The sequence below is a fragment of the Chaetodon auriga genome, chromosome 4 (assembly GCF_051107435.1).
Source record: "Chaetodon auriga isolate fChaAug3 chromosome 4, fChaAug3.hap1, whole genome shotgun sequence".
Taxonomy (NCBI): Eukaryota; Metazoa; Chordata; class Actinopteri; order Chaetodontiformes; family Chaetodontidae; genus Chaetodon; species Chaetodon auriga.
In genome coordinates, this window is record NC_135077.1 from 1,082,118 (window position 1) to 1,097,500 (window position 15,383).

Below are 15,383 nucleotides of genomic sequence, written 5' to 3' on the forward strand. Positions count from 1 at the left end.
AGCGGGTTCACCCTCAGGCCGCCGGGGCAAAGTCAACATGTGGGACTTTGTTCCTTTTGTCTTTAAAGGGACACTCCACCAGTTTTTCATGTCAACGTCAGTTTGTGATAAGAAGCCTGTAAAATCAGGGAAAGACATGAGCGGCTGACCTGAGCGTGAAGACAGAACAGCGGTGACACAGACCTCTGCTGCCTGGACGCTGACAGTCCTTCAATCTGTCCTACTGAGACCAGCTGGTCCTCCTGTTCGGGGATCCTGTCCTGTCCTTCACTGAGTGTCAGTTAGTTCGATTAAACACAGATGAAACAGTTCATGAACATAATATCAGAGACAGGACCTCAACATTAGCAGAGAATAAAGGTCAGGTTATGTCCTTTAGTGTCAGAGTCCCAGATGAAGCACTGTCCCACAGAGGGACGGAACCCGAGGCCTTCAGGCTCTGCTGAATATCAGGAGATTTGCTGATACAAAGGCTCAACTGTTCAGCCCAACAACCCTCTGTCTGTACGTGATGTCAGTCCGTCAGTCAGTCCACCGCTTCGCTCCAGACTGAAGCATCTTAACGGCGGCTGAGTCGTCTCCTCTAGCGCCACCGTGAGTAATGTTTGGAGTAAAATGTCTCCACAGATGTCGGATGAAGTGCCGTGAAATGTGGTGCCCACTCTTCATGTAGCGACACCATCAGGTCAGATAGTTTGTCCACAACTTTAAGATCAACTAGTTTCAAAGCTGATACTCTTTTTACTGCAAATTAGCAAACGTTAGCATGCTAACATACGATGCTAGCTGATAGCTAAAGTGTTGGTAGCTAAACTGGGATGAACACAGTGAAGCAGACATGATGTTTACCCACAGACCTGCTGAACATCAGCGTGACAGAGCTGTCACTGCACCAGCAGGACGACATTCGGCTCAAAGCATCGCCTTAGCACAGCCTCGCAGATCCACTGGTGTCAAACCAGTGATGCCAGTGCAGAAGTTCCTCCTGGTGGTTTCAAGTGAGGATTCAACCTGTCAATCAGACAGTTTGGAGAAGTCCTAAATTTGAAGCTGATGCAGGGATCAAGTTTTCCTTCTGCAGACGTGCAGGTCGTGTCCACATTAGCGCTGGTTTTGGTCCACTTTGTTGATTTTGTATTGACAGTTTGTGCTTAAAGTAACACACTTGATGCAGGTGAAGCAATAAATCTGGACTTTTCTTGTGTCACAGCTGTGACATCAGAGCCTTTGCTGGCATCTAAGTACAACAACTGGGCCTTAATGCAGATTCTTTAGAAACCACCGAGAGCAGCTGGGGACAAACCAGTGTCTGCCAGTCTCGCTGCGTCCACGGCAACCGAGTAAACACAGCAGCAAACTGTCAGGTTAAACTTAAGCCTCGGCCCGGGTGATGTTTCAGTGTCACCGAAAGCTAACCTTGCACGCTGGCAGATGCCAAAAGTGCACTTCTGTTGGCATAAATCTGTTCGATTCCCTTTGACCCCTGTCATTTATTTTTTTAATGTCTTTGGTGGTGAAACTCTGACGGCCATGTTTCAAACCGCAGACAGCCACACCGACCGAGCCGGGGAGGAAGAGGGCACATGAAAGCATGTTCTACTGCTCAGAAACAACCTTTTCAGTCACTGCAGTATGATAATGTATGTATGATATATAATGAAAATGTTTGAGGAACATATGAACCAGTGCCGGACGACTGTGGGACACATGAAGGACTGGAGCGAAAGGTTGTTTCTTATTTTAAAATATACTGTTAGACTTTCAGCTTCAGAGGCACAAAAAGTCCTGTTCCCAACTACGTTTGGCTAAATTGAATCTGTTTATTCACCATTTTATAAATTTTATATAACTTTATATTTATAAAGGGTTTGTGATTTAATATAATGATTAATTCATTTTTATTTCTAAATAATGTAAAAACACTTCAGAGATCAATTCTAACCATGACATGAGAGAAGCACTGTGACTAAACTTTGAGGCATTAATAAATGTGTAAAATCATGAATAAACGATGAGTTACAGCCTGACGAAGAGCACCTGGTCGGTTATATCCCTGCGTCTGGACGGCAGCTGCAACACAAACAGTGATTTTACTGCACGTTTATCTCACGAAGAGCTGATCTGGGTTTACACTTCAGCTGATCTAAATTCATGGACACAAACATGTTCAGTCGCTTGCATTTTGAATTTATTGCAAACACATGTAGGCTCGTCAGTCTACATTACACTCATTCATCATGTTCATTACTTTCATGCTTGTAAGTGCTAACACAGCACTCACTTCTCCTTCAAGGCATCCCCCCGCTGTCGTCCTGACGTCTGTCTTTCTCTGGGCAGCCACGCAGCACAGGTGACATCAGCCATATCGCCACCGTGCAGCCGTCCAGGCCTTTCATTCACATACTGCCCTTCTTCTTGTCTTTGAACAGTCATAAATGCACTTATCTCAGACCATCTCACCTTCGGTTAACCCTCGTTTTTCATCCAAAACCAAGCTGTGATACAGTCAGTTTGCAATATTTAACCTCATAGTCAGCAGGTTTATTGACGGACATCTGGAAGAATGTTTTAAAACACATGATATTATCCATGTTACAGTGCATCTTTGGGCAAAATTCACCAGAAACAATTAACAGCGTGTAATTGAACACAAGTCCACATAGTGCTCCTGCTATCACCAACGTTACAGCCATTAGTTGCTGTCAGTGTCGGCGACAAACTAGTGACAATCCAAGTGCATTAAGTACATTATTATTCACAGATAAAGGTCATAAAAGAAACTCATACAATGCATGTGGGAGAAAGGTTTCCGTCAGTTTCATGACATCAGAACAGCTGGTTTACTGGAGCTTACGGATTATTCTGATATGTTTGTCTCTGTTTGTCTTCATGGGGTTTTAAATGCAAATGAATGTGATTTAATGAATTTAATGAAAAAAGCTGTCTGGGAAGAGGTAGAAAATCAGATTTCAGTTTGGACTTGTTTTGGTTATTTATTTTTCTTTGGGTACTTTTTAAAAAGTCATTTCTATTCAACAGATTTATGATTTCTAAATAAATAAGTTTTAAACTTCTACATCATTAAGAAGTACAATGACTTGTGAATTAAATGTACAAATTCAAGTTCAATTTCACCTCAAAAAGAATTAAAAGTTGCTCTAAAGAGCAAACTGCGTCCAATGTACTGCACAGTCAACACGTCCTCCAATCACTGCATGAATTCATATCACTGATCATGAAATCAACTCAAAGGGCAATTTATATAAAGTCTGTTGTCACAGAGGCACAATAACATGTATTTTACAGAATTAAGGTACACAGACTGACCAGCAGCTCCAAATACCTTTAATATGTGTTTAGATTTGAAACATGCTATAAAAGCCATCTACAGTTTGCATCGATTCTACAGGGATGCTCGATCAACTGAGCCGAGTTCAGCACAGTGACCTGTGGTGTCCACCGCTTATTCAAAAGGAAACTTCAGAACTTCACTGTACAGAAAGCACTAATAAAACAACCTCAGTTCAAACGCATTTAAAGTCAAGAGGTCGAGGCGTTGGAACATGAGGAACTGACACTGCTGTGCGTAAAGTGTAAAGACTCACCGACACATGTACAGCCTGTACGCTGCCGTCTGCAGTGAAGTAACACGACTCCGTGTTGTACGCTCACAGAACGCTGAAATGCCCAACATGACTCACAGCCACAAACACGAACACATTCAGATGCACACAACTCCCATCTCATTACACCAAAGTGTAAAATAAACCAACACCGATAGAGGAAGTTATCCCCTAAATGTCTCAGCCGGCTCTGACTCATTAGGCCCAACACTACTTAGGAAACACTGTAAGTACACGTTAGACCAGAGTCCCAGCTCCACGTCCTCTGAGAACACACCTGGTGTGTTTCTCTTCATTCTCACTGTAACATGTGAGAGGCGTGCTTTGAAATACTAACATACACCACTTACATACAGCACGTCAGGTATTAGCAGCGTTTTGTGAGTCGAGACACAGAAATTAGACGTACTTCAAGTAGAACATGAGCGCCGACGCTACAGAACATGGAAATGTTATTGTAAATGTGGAACATTAGTGTGGAGAGCAGCAACATGACTCACACAGCAAGGTCAGACGCTGATCATTCGCCTGGGTTTAAAAGATATTCTTCTGAAATACACTAATTTGAATTCCCTATTGTTAAACAGCCTGTAAAAAACGTGGTGATTCAACATTACCCTTCAATCTGTGGAGCTTTTTAAAAAAAATCAGTGCAGACAAATGGTCCCTGTCCTCAGAAAACTGCAAAAGAAACCTTATTGGCTGAATTCACCATAAGTAATAATCTTATTGTGTGTACGAAAGCAGGACTACGTAAGTTTTGATTAACGGAGGCCACTTACAGGATAATGACGTGCTGATTTCCAGTTCATTTCCCGAGATGTGAGAGTGTTGTGTTAATTATTGTATATCCATCCATCCATCCATCATGATCTCTGTGTGGGTCAGGGTGGCAGCAAGCTAAACAAGGTAACTCATAAGTCTTTCTAGCCCTGTTCTCCATCTCTTACTGGAGGATCCTGAGGTGTTCCCAGGCCAGAGTGGATGTGGAACCCCTCCAATGTATTCTGGGTCTGCCTCGTGGTCTCCTCACAGTTGATATGTAGGCATCCAGGAGGTATTCTCGGTTTGCTTCACTCAACGTGAAAGAGCAGTGGTTTGACTGTGAGGTCCTTCAGGACATCTGAACTTGTCGTTGTATCTAAAGGTGCACCCAGCCACCCTGCAGAATACGTTCATTTTGGCTGCTTCTGTCTGTAATCTCATTCTTTCAGTCACTACCCAAAGCTCATGACTCCAGGTGAGGGCTGGAACAAAGATCAGCTGGTAAGACGAGAGCATCGCCCTCAGGCTCAGCTGCCTCTTCACCACAGCAGTCCAGTACAGTCCACATTTCTGCTGACGTGACACCAATCTGCCTGTCAATCTCGCTCCATCTTACCCTCACCCTGTCCAAGACACTTGAAGTCCTTCACTGGCAGTGACTCACTCAAAACTCAAAAGGAGCAACCCACCTTTTTCCAGTAGAGTACCACTGCTTAAGACATGGAAGTGCCGACCCTTGTACCCGCCACTTTACCCATAACCACAAACCACCTGGTCCAGCCTGGTCTGATAGAGACAGCAGAACCACATCATTCACAATACGCAGAAATGCAATCCTGAGGCCACCATACCTCACACTCTGTACATCTCAGCTGTACCTCGAGATTCTGTCGATGAAAAACAGAACTGGTAACGAGGCACAAATCTGGTGTAGACCAATGGCCTGTGGACACAGCTCGCACTCTGCTTAGAATAACACCCCATGCTCCTGCAGTACCTAACACAAGATACAGTTCCACAGGGGAAATGGTAACAAGCCTTCAAATCAACGACATAAAATGTTTGATAGAGCCTGCTTTCCAATGTCCTGATATAAGGTTCGCAGGATGGTTGAGCAATGGGATCCCCTAATAGTTGGAGTGCACCCTCCGGTCCCCCTTTTAAAAACGGGAACTACAACCCTCTTCTGCCAGTCCACGGGCACTGTCCCTGACCCTCACAGTGAGGATAAGTGTCAGTTAAGACATCCCCTCAATACCCAGAGCTTTCAGCATCTCGTGGGAATTCTCATCCACCCTTCAGTGCCTTGACACTGTCTAGCTTTGACCCCGTTAATGAAATGGATGAGGCTTTCCGCCAAACCTCCCAGCTCTGGCTCCTCTGTGGAGGATGTGACAGTCATCCTCAAAGTGGTCCTTCAACTGTCCCACAATACTGTTCGTTCAGGTGAGCAGTTCTAATCCCATTCTGAAAACAGCCTGGGCTCAGCCGTGCCTCACCCTCCAGAGTCATCTGACAGTTTGGCAGAACCTCTTGGAGGCTGACCAAAAGTCATTATCCATGGCCGCCTTGAATTCCTCCCACACCCAGGTTTTTACATCCATGACCAGGGACGCTTCCGTCTCTTTAATAATGATGGTTTATGGGGAAAATGCTTTGGGGTTGCAAGGGATTTTGTTTTGTTGCAGTATAATGTTTTGGCCACTAGGCATTGGGACCAAACGCAGTGAACAACAAAGATGTCTCCTGCGGAGCTACTGTCAGTTTATCTGGTTTTATCTTTGTGAGAAAATCACTGAAATGTTTCTGTGACGTCCTAAAAACGGGGGTAAAGACAGCACATCAACACAATCATACTGTCAGGAAAACTGACTCAGTCAGTTAGTTACAGTTACACGACAACATCTACCAAGAAAGGTTGTAGCAGCAAGTTCCCTACATGTACTGAATTCAGCAAGGTTGTGTTTTATTAAGAGTTCAACTTTGTGAGAAGATTTATTTTTCCTTTAAAAGGTTCAATAATCTCACTTTAAAGACACAGTAAACTTAAATTCATATTTATTAATTAGTGGCTTGGCCAATGACTGTAACAGAAGAGCCTCGTTTCCTTTTGAATAGACAGGCTGCAGGGCGCAAACAGCATCTCGAGTTCTAGACAGCAGCCGAATGGAAAGTGTTAGAAAGCAGATTCATATATATGGCCGAGCATCAGCCAGAGGACGTGGCTGAATACAAAGTGCTGCTATGCATACAGATTACGGTCATATCTGCTGCAAGAATAAAGAACACAAGGGCGGAGAGAAATAGTTGCTGGTGGAGGTTTTCCTGGGAGGTGGATCACAGGCGGGGGCGGGTGACGGGGATGAAAACTGCACTTCTGGTGATTGAAGGCAGATTCTTCAGCCCAGATGTCTAGAGGTGACAGAGGAGACATAAAATAGATGAATGCAATGAAAACAAGGTGAGATTTCAGAGGAGAGAACGTTATTTCGTTTGTTAGTCCAGTTTTTGAGGGAAGTCCGGTTCGGTTCCTGCTCCTGAACCAGATCACCGCCGGGGCCGCGCTACTCCATTTGTTTACGTAGGAGTGCTGGAGGTCGGCGGTTCTCTCCACCTCCTTCTCCCCGTTTAGGAAAAGGCAGAGGGGGAGGGGGCTATAAAAAGTTGACCCCGTCTCAGCCCCGCAGACTCGCTTCCAACCTGGAGCTGCAGCAGCATCTGATCTCTCCGAGCAGCTGTCCTCTCCCTGCATCAGCACAACAAATACTTTACATTGCCTGACCTTTTCCTCCTGCATCACTATCCCAGCCATGCCCCCGCGTCCCCCACGCCGCAAACACCCCCACCAGCTACACCCACTCACTCACACACACACACACACACACACACACGCACGCACGCACGCACGCACACACACACACACACACACACGCACGCACGCACACACACACGCACGCACACACGCACACACACACACACACGCACACACACAGCCTGTGTTCTCTTCACACCACTACTCGCCCCCATGCGAGGCCCCTGGCTGCCACGCACCCAGCTGGCATGTATCCCTCATGCTCATGCAGTTGTATTATTTCTCTGACACATTAGCTGAGAATGGACTGTGGCTGCTGGTGAGCGTGTGTATACGAGTGGATGAGAAGCTGAAAATGAATTTTAAGGACTCTGAGAGTCAAAGGAGAATGGATCACTCTGTCTTTTTGTGTTTCTACATCATATTTCTGCATTTCTTGAGAATTTCTTCCCTGTCTGTGTTCTGCTGGTTGCTGTCAGACCATCCCAGAAATGCTGGATAACAGATGAGGAACCAGAATAACTGAGCACTTTGTTCTTTAAGGAACTCTCAATCTCTCAGAATCGGATTGCTATCACAAAATATAAATCAAGATATTAAATTATGATGTTCTGTCATAAATTAAGATACCCAGCAGTGGATAAAGAAAACAGGCCCACCTTCACCCGCTGCAACATGAGCGACACTTTCACACGAAATCATCACTAATTATAGTCCAGAAATATAACTTCTATTTCTTTTTTAAATGAATGATTCTGCACAATGAGAAGAGTTAATGCTGAGTTAATGCTAATGCTTGTGTACTTTTACTTTTAAAAGCATGACTGTGACACCTGGTCCTTGTACACTGAGTAAAACATCTGAATCCTTCTTCCATCACTGTCAGCGAGTCCTGCATGAAGCTTGGACCAAACACGGTGAGGCAACATCAGCAAAGCTTCAGACACACAGAAAATGTGTTCTCGTCCGTCTGACTGATTTATTTTCTCGACTGCACTTTTATTCTAATCAATTCTCGTTGTCTTTTTCATTCAGCTCTGTTGTCTAAGTAAAGGTCCATGTGTTTGATTCTGGTGCACAGTGCAGAGCTGTAATTAATAACATCACTGACGGCTGAATTTCACTCTGCTGCTTCAGTTACTGGATCTTTGCACGATGCATGTGGGTCACTGGCTTACTGGCACACTTAAATGAAGCATCGTCATCATTAACCTAATTACACCTGCGCTTTTTTTGTTCTCAGTCTAAGTACGGGAATAGTGAAGCACGGTGAGTGATATGTGAAAGTGTGTTAGCATGCTAACAGCTAGCATTAAGGCCACAGCTGAGCTGACTCTAAAGGTGCAGCTGGAGCCGATAATCCTGAAAAAGTACAACTGAGACTTCACTGTGACAAACAACACTGAGATGAGCTGGACAAGTCTGAGACGCACCAACGCCATCAAGCTACACCCAATGTTTGGGTTTTATTCACTGAGGTTCTGAGAATCAGTATGAACTGAACTGCAGACGATGCTTTTAAATGTCTTAGTCAGAGAAAGTTCCCCCTGTAGGCGGTTTGGTTTGTGTGCAGAGAAACTACTGAGAGCCAGAACTAAAAAAACCTTTGAGTGAACTGAACTTTTCTGCTCCATATTTAGCTCATTCTGTTCCATCAGTGAGTTTCGGGTGAATGCATCTACCTGAACCAGCAGCCAATAAAGTGCACACCTTTCTGTTAAAAAGGGGCTGTTGGGTTTGTTTTAAGTGGGAGGAAACATCACAGCAGCTGTGGGCTGACGGTTAGCAGGAAGGAGTTTCAGGAAATGTCTCGAACAAGGAACGAACACATTGATGGCCGTAACGTTATCTGAGTAATTAAAGCATTTATAACACTGATTCAGAATAACTCGATGTAAGGAGTCGCTGGCTGGAACAGCTTCCTGTCACTCTTTCCAACCCTGAGAATAAACCATGTAAACAAACTCGTCTCACACTATCAAAATAGCCCGACGATGTGTAATGCAGAGAAAAGGGAACTTGCTCCGGACCGCGGCTGAAAATCCAGTCTCCCAACAAGCCCAGCCTCGGGCCGCAGGGGTCAGGTTACCTGTCATGGAGCTACTGCATGTCTATTAACACTGACATGCCACCGCTGAAGCAGCTGAGCTCGACCGCTGCGTGAGCAACATTAACAGAGCAAAAATGATGTGAAAACTCCTGTAGGACATCAGCAGGTTCACGCAGGTCCACGTGACTCTGTGGATGAAACGCTGCTGCACAATGACAGCACACGGATCAGCACCACCCTCAAACATCAGACCAGGGTTTCACCTCAGGGCGTGATTTGTATCAACAGCAGTGGACAGAGACTGGTTCAAGTACACAGTCACTGCTGTAACTGAGTGGACATGAAGCTTATGAGCCTTGTTCTGAGTATGAACCTCACAATTTTCTTATTTATCTCAAAATGACCTAATGTGCAGCCATTTTTTATAGCATCGAACTCGGCTGAATTTGATAAATCTAATAAATGACAGAGCGGCTCAGGTACTGGCACGCTGCTGTAGCACAGACAGTGTCCATCACTAAAACAAATGAATTTACTTTCACTGACAGAGCAGCAGCAGGAGTGCTCAGGTGTGTTTAATCAGGTGAGAGGGGAACACCTGTGCTAACTTACAGGTATGATGAGGCGCTTCCTTGGTCACCGATGCTCCACCACAAAGCTCATTGTTGTCCCATCAAAGGAGGGCGGGGCGATGATTCTTGGACCTTGTTGCGTTGTGATGCTGATAAATGGCTTCCTGTCAGAGCTCGCCGCACCTCCTCTGGCGGTCACATGTCCCAAGCTCACAGGTATCTGCAGCGGCCCCTGCGGAGCCTCACCTGTTGCGCTGTAATACGCGCTCTCACCACCTGTGGCGTTAGTTTCCAGCTGCGGGCTCCTGGCGTTCTTCACCTTGTCTCCGTCTGCGTCCTCAGAGTGACACGGTGACTGTGGCAGCACCGCCGGCGCTGGCAGGGTGGGCGAGGGGATGAAGCCCGGGTAGATCATGTAGGTGGGGGCGTAGGCTCCCGGGCTCAGTGCCAGGGGGGGCAAGGAGAGAGGCACGGGGGCCACGGGGGCCACAGGAGAATGGGGCATGGGAACGTCCACATACTGGCCTGTCTCGGGGTCAAACAGTCTCTTTGTGGTGGCCTGTATGGGAGTGTCCACCAGGTAGTAATGTCCTGTTGTGGGGTCCAGAAGCATCTTGCGCTGGGTCTGTGGGACTATGTCTCCGGTGGAAGGTGTAGGTGACGCAGCTGGGACGGAGGGAGAGAAACGCTGCGCTGGAGGCGCCGCTGCTGGCCCTGAGTGATGGTAGATGCTCGAAGCTGGGTACTCCATGATCAGCGGAGACCTTTTCTGCTCCGGGGTTCTGATCCGGCTCACGCCTGAACTCACGTCCCTCAAGGCGGGCTCTGGATTCAGCACTTTGACCTCGTTGGTGTACCCCAGCCCCGGTATGGTTAAATAGTTCTCAGAGTCTGAGCAGGCCGGAGCCGCAGTGGGATTGGTGGGAATGATTCTGACCTTTCCCTGCGCCACATGGCCGTTTTTCGAGGGCTCTATTTTCACCGACAGCGGGGCCGCCGGTGCGCCGGAGCCTCTCAGGGGGGATGATGTCTGCAGCGCGGAGCTCTGTGGAGCAGAGTTACTGACTGAACTAATGCTGACACGAGCCTTGTTGCCAAAGTGAAGGACGCTTTTGTTACTGAACGTTTTGCTGTGCTGTGACTGTGTTTTAAAGGTGTCGTCGGTGTAAGGAACGTGTATGATGTTCACAGCTGCTTTCTCCTCCTGCGCTTTGCCTGCGTCTGTGGCGTTCGCCGAGGCCTGAGGAGCCACGTCCAGCTCCTCTGCTCCCTGCTCCTCCCTGGCTATAAGAGACAGCACATGGCTGTCTGTGATGGGCTGTGGAGCTTCAGTTTTACGCTTCCATTCATTTCTGTCAAACACATACAGCTGCTCCATGGTTTTGACGGCGGCTTTCAGCTTCTCTAGCGCGGCCTGTTTGGGTATCTTAGGCTCGCTCCTCCTTTCAGCTGCCTCACCTGCAAACTTCTCCTGCCTCTGTTTAGTGACTTTGGTTTCAGCGTGTGGCTGAATGTCTGGCTGCTCTGGTTGGAGCTGCTTGGACACGGCAGGCGGGACCCTGCTGGCTGGGAGTCCGGCCTCTGCTTGTTTCACCTCACCTGGTTTCACATTTGTTTTTACAGACTGACATTTAATCACAATGGGAGATGGTAATAAATGCTTAACTGGCTCTTTTGAGGCCTTCTCCTCAAGTTTATCAGCTGCTGTTGTGGAACATTTCCCGTCACTGTTGTCCAAAGAAACGAAGCGATATGAGCTTTTGACTAGTTTACGCACATCCCTGACATGATATATTGGTGTTTGAAACTTGCATTTGGTGTCTCTGATGTCTCTAACGGTGAAGTTTGGGGTTTTATCTGAAGCAGAAAAAAAGTGGCATTTTGCATCAGCGGCTGCCCTGAAGGTGTTCACAGTGTTGTAGCTGATTTTGGGGGTTAGCAGGTTGGCGATGTTCAGCGTGCAGCCTTTCTTTTCCTTCACGCTTCTCAGGCAGATTTTGATCTCAGGAGCTTTTCCTCCCTCCTCCTTTTCTTCTTTGCCTGCTGTGTTTCCATCACTGGCTGTTTTGAGCTCTTTGTCACATGTCTGCGGGCCGGCAGGTGCGCCTGTCACAGGTGCACCTGTGGCAGGTGCGCGGCTCGGTGAACCTTCCGTACAAACCTTGTCTTTTGAGAGCTGGCAGCTGGGAACAAACAGCAGTTTTGTCAGCATGCTGCTGGTATCTAAGCCCGGCTTCGCTGCGGTCGGCGTGTCGCTGGCAGACGTGGGCTCAGCCTCCTGTGCGGGCTTCGGCTCCTCTTCTTTCAGGGGGTTAAAAGCACTGCTCTGGCTGTGGCTCAGCGGTGCTGTCAGAGGCTCCGTGTGTGACTTCTCTGAATCACCTGCTGCTTTGCTGCTGCTCTGCTCCTCCGCGGGCTCGCAGGAACCAGGTCTGCTGCCCTCCAGGTGTTGATCATCAGCAGAATTGAATCCTGAGCCAGATTCTGAAGTCTGTCTTTGCAAACCTCTTCCTTGACTCCTCTCTTTCATCCCGTCTTGATCTTTGAGCTGAAAACAGGGGGAGGGCGCCGGGTACGTGTCACAGATCTCCCCCCTCTCCATTTTGCGCTCCTGTTCAAACTGCATCTTTTTGGAAATCACATTTTTCAACAGACTTGATGCAAAAACGGCTCTTTTGTGCGTGTCCCCGGAGCTCTCTGTGTGATGATACTGCACCTCACAGCCGGACCTGGCCAGCACAGTGCCAGTAACCTCATCGGGTCGTGCTTTCTTGGCGCATTTGGGACGTCTGGCGCCAGCAGGCGCTTCGACGTTACAGCGGAAATTCAGCGTGACTCCGCGCTGCTTCGGCTGAACGGAATCTTTCAGTTCGATCTTTTTGCTGGAGGATGAAGATTGTTGAGAAGTTGATCTCTTGTTCAGTGCGCACAATTTAGTCTGTGGAGCTTTCATGCCGGAAACAGGCTTACCGTGCCTGCTACTGCCCACAGTCTTATTCATTTCCAAAGTTGCGCTGGAAGTCTTGTGCGCAATGACGCTCCGCTCTCTCCCCCGCGAGACGTTCTCATAGTTCCAGTCCACATAAGCTGACCATTTATTCAGCCCGTACTCCGACATTGAGGACTCGCTGGAGGTGCTAAGATTAATGGCATCGAAGTATGGACATGCCAAGCTCCGGAAAGACTTGGCGGTTAAATTACGCACCTCTTTATCGGCGTCGTCCAGCTCACTGATGGAGCTGGAAGCTCCGCTGGAATACTCATTAATATCTTTCCGTCTTAGTTTGGTTGCAAGGTGCTGACGGCCCGGAGCAGGGATGAAATACTGGGCTCTATCGCACAGGGGGCCCGCTCTGGCGCCAGAGCTCACAAAGGAGAAGTGGCTCCTGTCTCCGGCTTGTTTCGTGAAGCCACAGGTGCTGTTGTCGAAGACGCTGACGGGCTCGTTCACCGCCCTGGAGGACGTTTTTATGGATAAATGAATTTTCCCTCCATTAGCGTCTCCGCGGTGGTTTTTGCACACGCTTTCATCTGAGCTGGCGCACTTGTCCGAGTCGCAAAGATCACTGTCCTCCTGCTCGGTGCTGACAACCGCTCCACCAAGATTAGCCTGCTGGCTCCTGCCCTCCACAACCAAAGTGCCCTCCTGCGTTTCGTCGCTTTCAAAAGACGCGTAATCCACAAAGGAATAGACCAGGTTGTTGTCTTCAAAATCCCAGCAGGTGCCGCGGCCCAGGTCGTAATCCACGTCGTGGTCGAGCTCGGTCAGCTGGATTTCGTGCGTCGTGATGTAGTGAGACTCGTCCTCCACGGTGTCGGAGCCGCAGTGGTCGGACAGCACCGCGCTGGCACCGTCGTCGGACTCCGTCTTGCTGTTCAGGTACATGTCGGTGTACTGGAGCTCGTCGCTCTCGCTGCACACGTGCTCGCTGCAGTCGCTCGGGTCGAGCTCGGTCTGGCGCTGCTTCTCAGTCTCTGAGTCCTGGTCGCTGTGGGGAACTTTGGTCAGAGTTTCCAACGGAGGCTCCGCCGAGACAGGTCCGGGGACGGTGGCCCGCTTGTCCTCTGCCTGCTCTTTACACATGATTCTGGCCTCCTTGCCGTGCCCCCCTGGCTTTGAGCCGTCGCATTTCACCACGGACAGCTGGTTTCCTTCACCAGTGAAAGTCACTTTCACCGTTTTGGCGCCGTCCGGGTTCATGTCCAGATCCACATAGTTGGACTCCTCGCTTTTTGTCTCGGTGGCGTGGCCCTTGCTGTCCGTGATGGCCTCGTCCTTGTCCTCTGGGAGCAGCTTCCTGTGAAGTCCGGTGACATCTCGGTAAGTGAGAGTTTCCTCCGCTGCTTCCATTTAGTCCGGTCTTACCGTCAGGTGGTCCGCGTTTACGATGTTCTCCCGACACAGGACGGAAAACTCTGCGGGCTGGAGGGACGGACAGCGAGGAGGGTGAGAGGGGGAGAGAGAGTGAGAGCGAGGGGGGGGGGGGGGGGGTCAGAGAGAGAGAGAGGAGGGAGAGAGAGAGAGAGAGGGAGAGAGAGAGAGAGAGAGAGGGAGAGAGAGAGAGGGGGTGGGGGGTCAGAGAGAGAGAGAGGAGAGAGAGAGAGAGAGAGAGAGAGCGAGAGAGAGAGAGCGGGGGGGGTCAGAGAGAGAGAGAGGAGGGAGAGAGAGAGAGAGAGGGAGAGAGAGAGAGCGAGAGAGAGCGAGGGGGGGGGTCAGAGAGAGAGAGAGGAGGGAGAGAGAGAGAGAGAGAGCGAGAGAGAGCGAGGGGGGGGTCAGAGAAAGAGAGAGGAGGGAGAGAGAGAGAGAGAGAGGGGGGGGGGTGGGGGGTCAGAGAGAGAGAGAGGAGGGAGAGAGAGGGAGAGAGAGAGGGGGGGGGTGGGGGGTCAGAGAGAGAGAGAGGAGGGAGAGAGAGAGAGAGGGTGGGGGGTCAGAGAGAGAGAGAGGAGGGAGAGAGAGAGAGAGGGGGGGAGAGCGAGAGAGAGAGAGGGAGAGAGAGAGAGAGGGGGGGGTGGGGGGTCAGAGAGAGAGAGAGTGAGAGAGAGAGGGTGGGGGGTCAGAGAGAGGAGGGGGGTCAGAGAGAGAAGGGGGAGAGAGGGGGGAGAAAGGAGGGAGGGGGGCGGGGGGGCTGGGTGAGAGAGGAGGGGGGTCAGAGAGAGAGGAGGGAGAGAGATAGAGGGGAGGGGGCGGGGAGGTAGAGGAGGGAGAGAGAGATGGGGGAGAGAGAGGAGGGAGGGGGAAGAGGGGGGAGTCCCAGGGAAAATCCCTCGATGGTTTCTCTCTCATGTCTCAGGTTTGCGGCTGTTTGACATTTTCCAGCTTTGTTGAAGAATCACGTGACTTGGTGACGTTAACGTATCTGGATTCAGCACCTTTTCCGGGAGAACAGCTCCTCTCAGGCAGGTCCTCAGTGATCTGACCTGTCATCTCACCTGTTTCCAGTCATGTGACCTCACTTACGATGAAAGGTGAACATGAGGAAGCTGAGGATGAACTGATGAATGTGAAGTGTGAAGTATTAGCATCAAACTTTAAAGTACCAAAGTAAAAGTACTCATTATGC

The 15,383-nt window shown here is 48.9% G+C and overlaps 1 protein-coding gene across 1 annotated transcript; it reads right to left on the minus strand.

Annotated features, from left to right (window-relative positions):
• Window positions 1-6,497: 6,497 nt before the first annotated feature.
• Window positions 6,498-14,173, minus strand: LOC143319689 (uncharacterized protein C4orf54 homolog). The gene is made up of 2 exons (XM_076728829.1): window positions 9,863-14,173; window positions 6,498-6,800 (listed from the first exon to the last, which is right to left on the minus strand). The coding sequence occupies exon 1, from the start codon at window positions 14,171-14,173 to the stop codon at window positions 9,887-9,889; it is 4,287 nt and encodes a 1,428-aa protein (XP_076584944.1). The 3' UTR covers window positions 6,498-6,800; window positions 9,863-9,886.
• Between the last annotated feature and the right edge of the window lie 1,210 nt (window positions 14,174-15,383).

Coding starts and splice junctions, on each gene's coding strand:
- LOC143319689 (XM_076728829.1), bottom strand. CDS start 14,173: ATGGAAGCAGCGGAGGAAACTCTCACTTACCGAGATGTCACCGGACTT.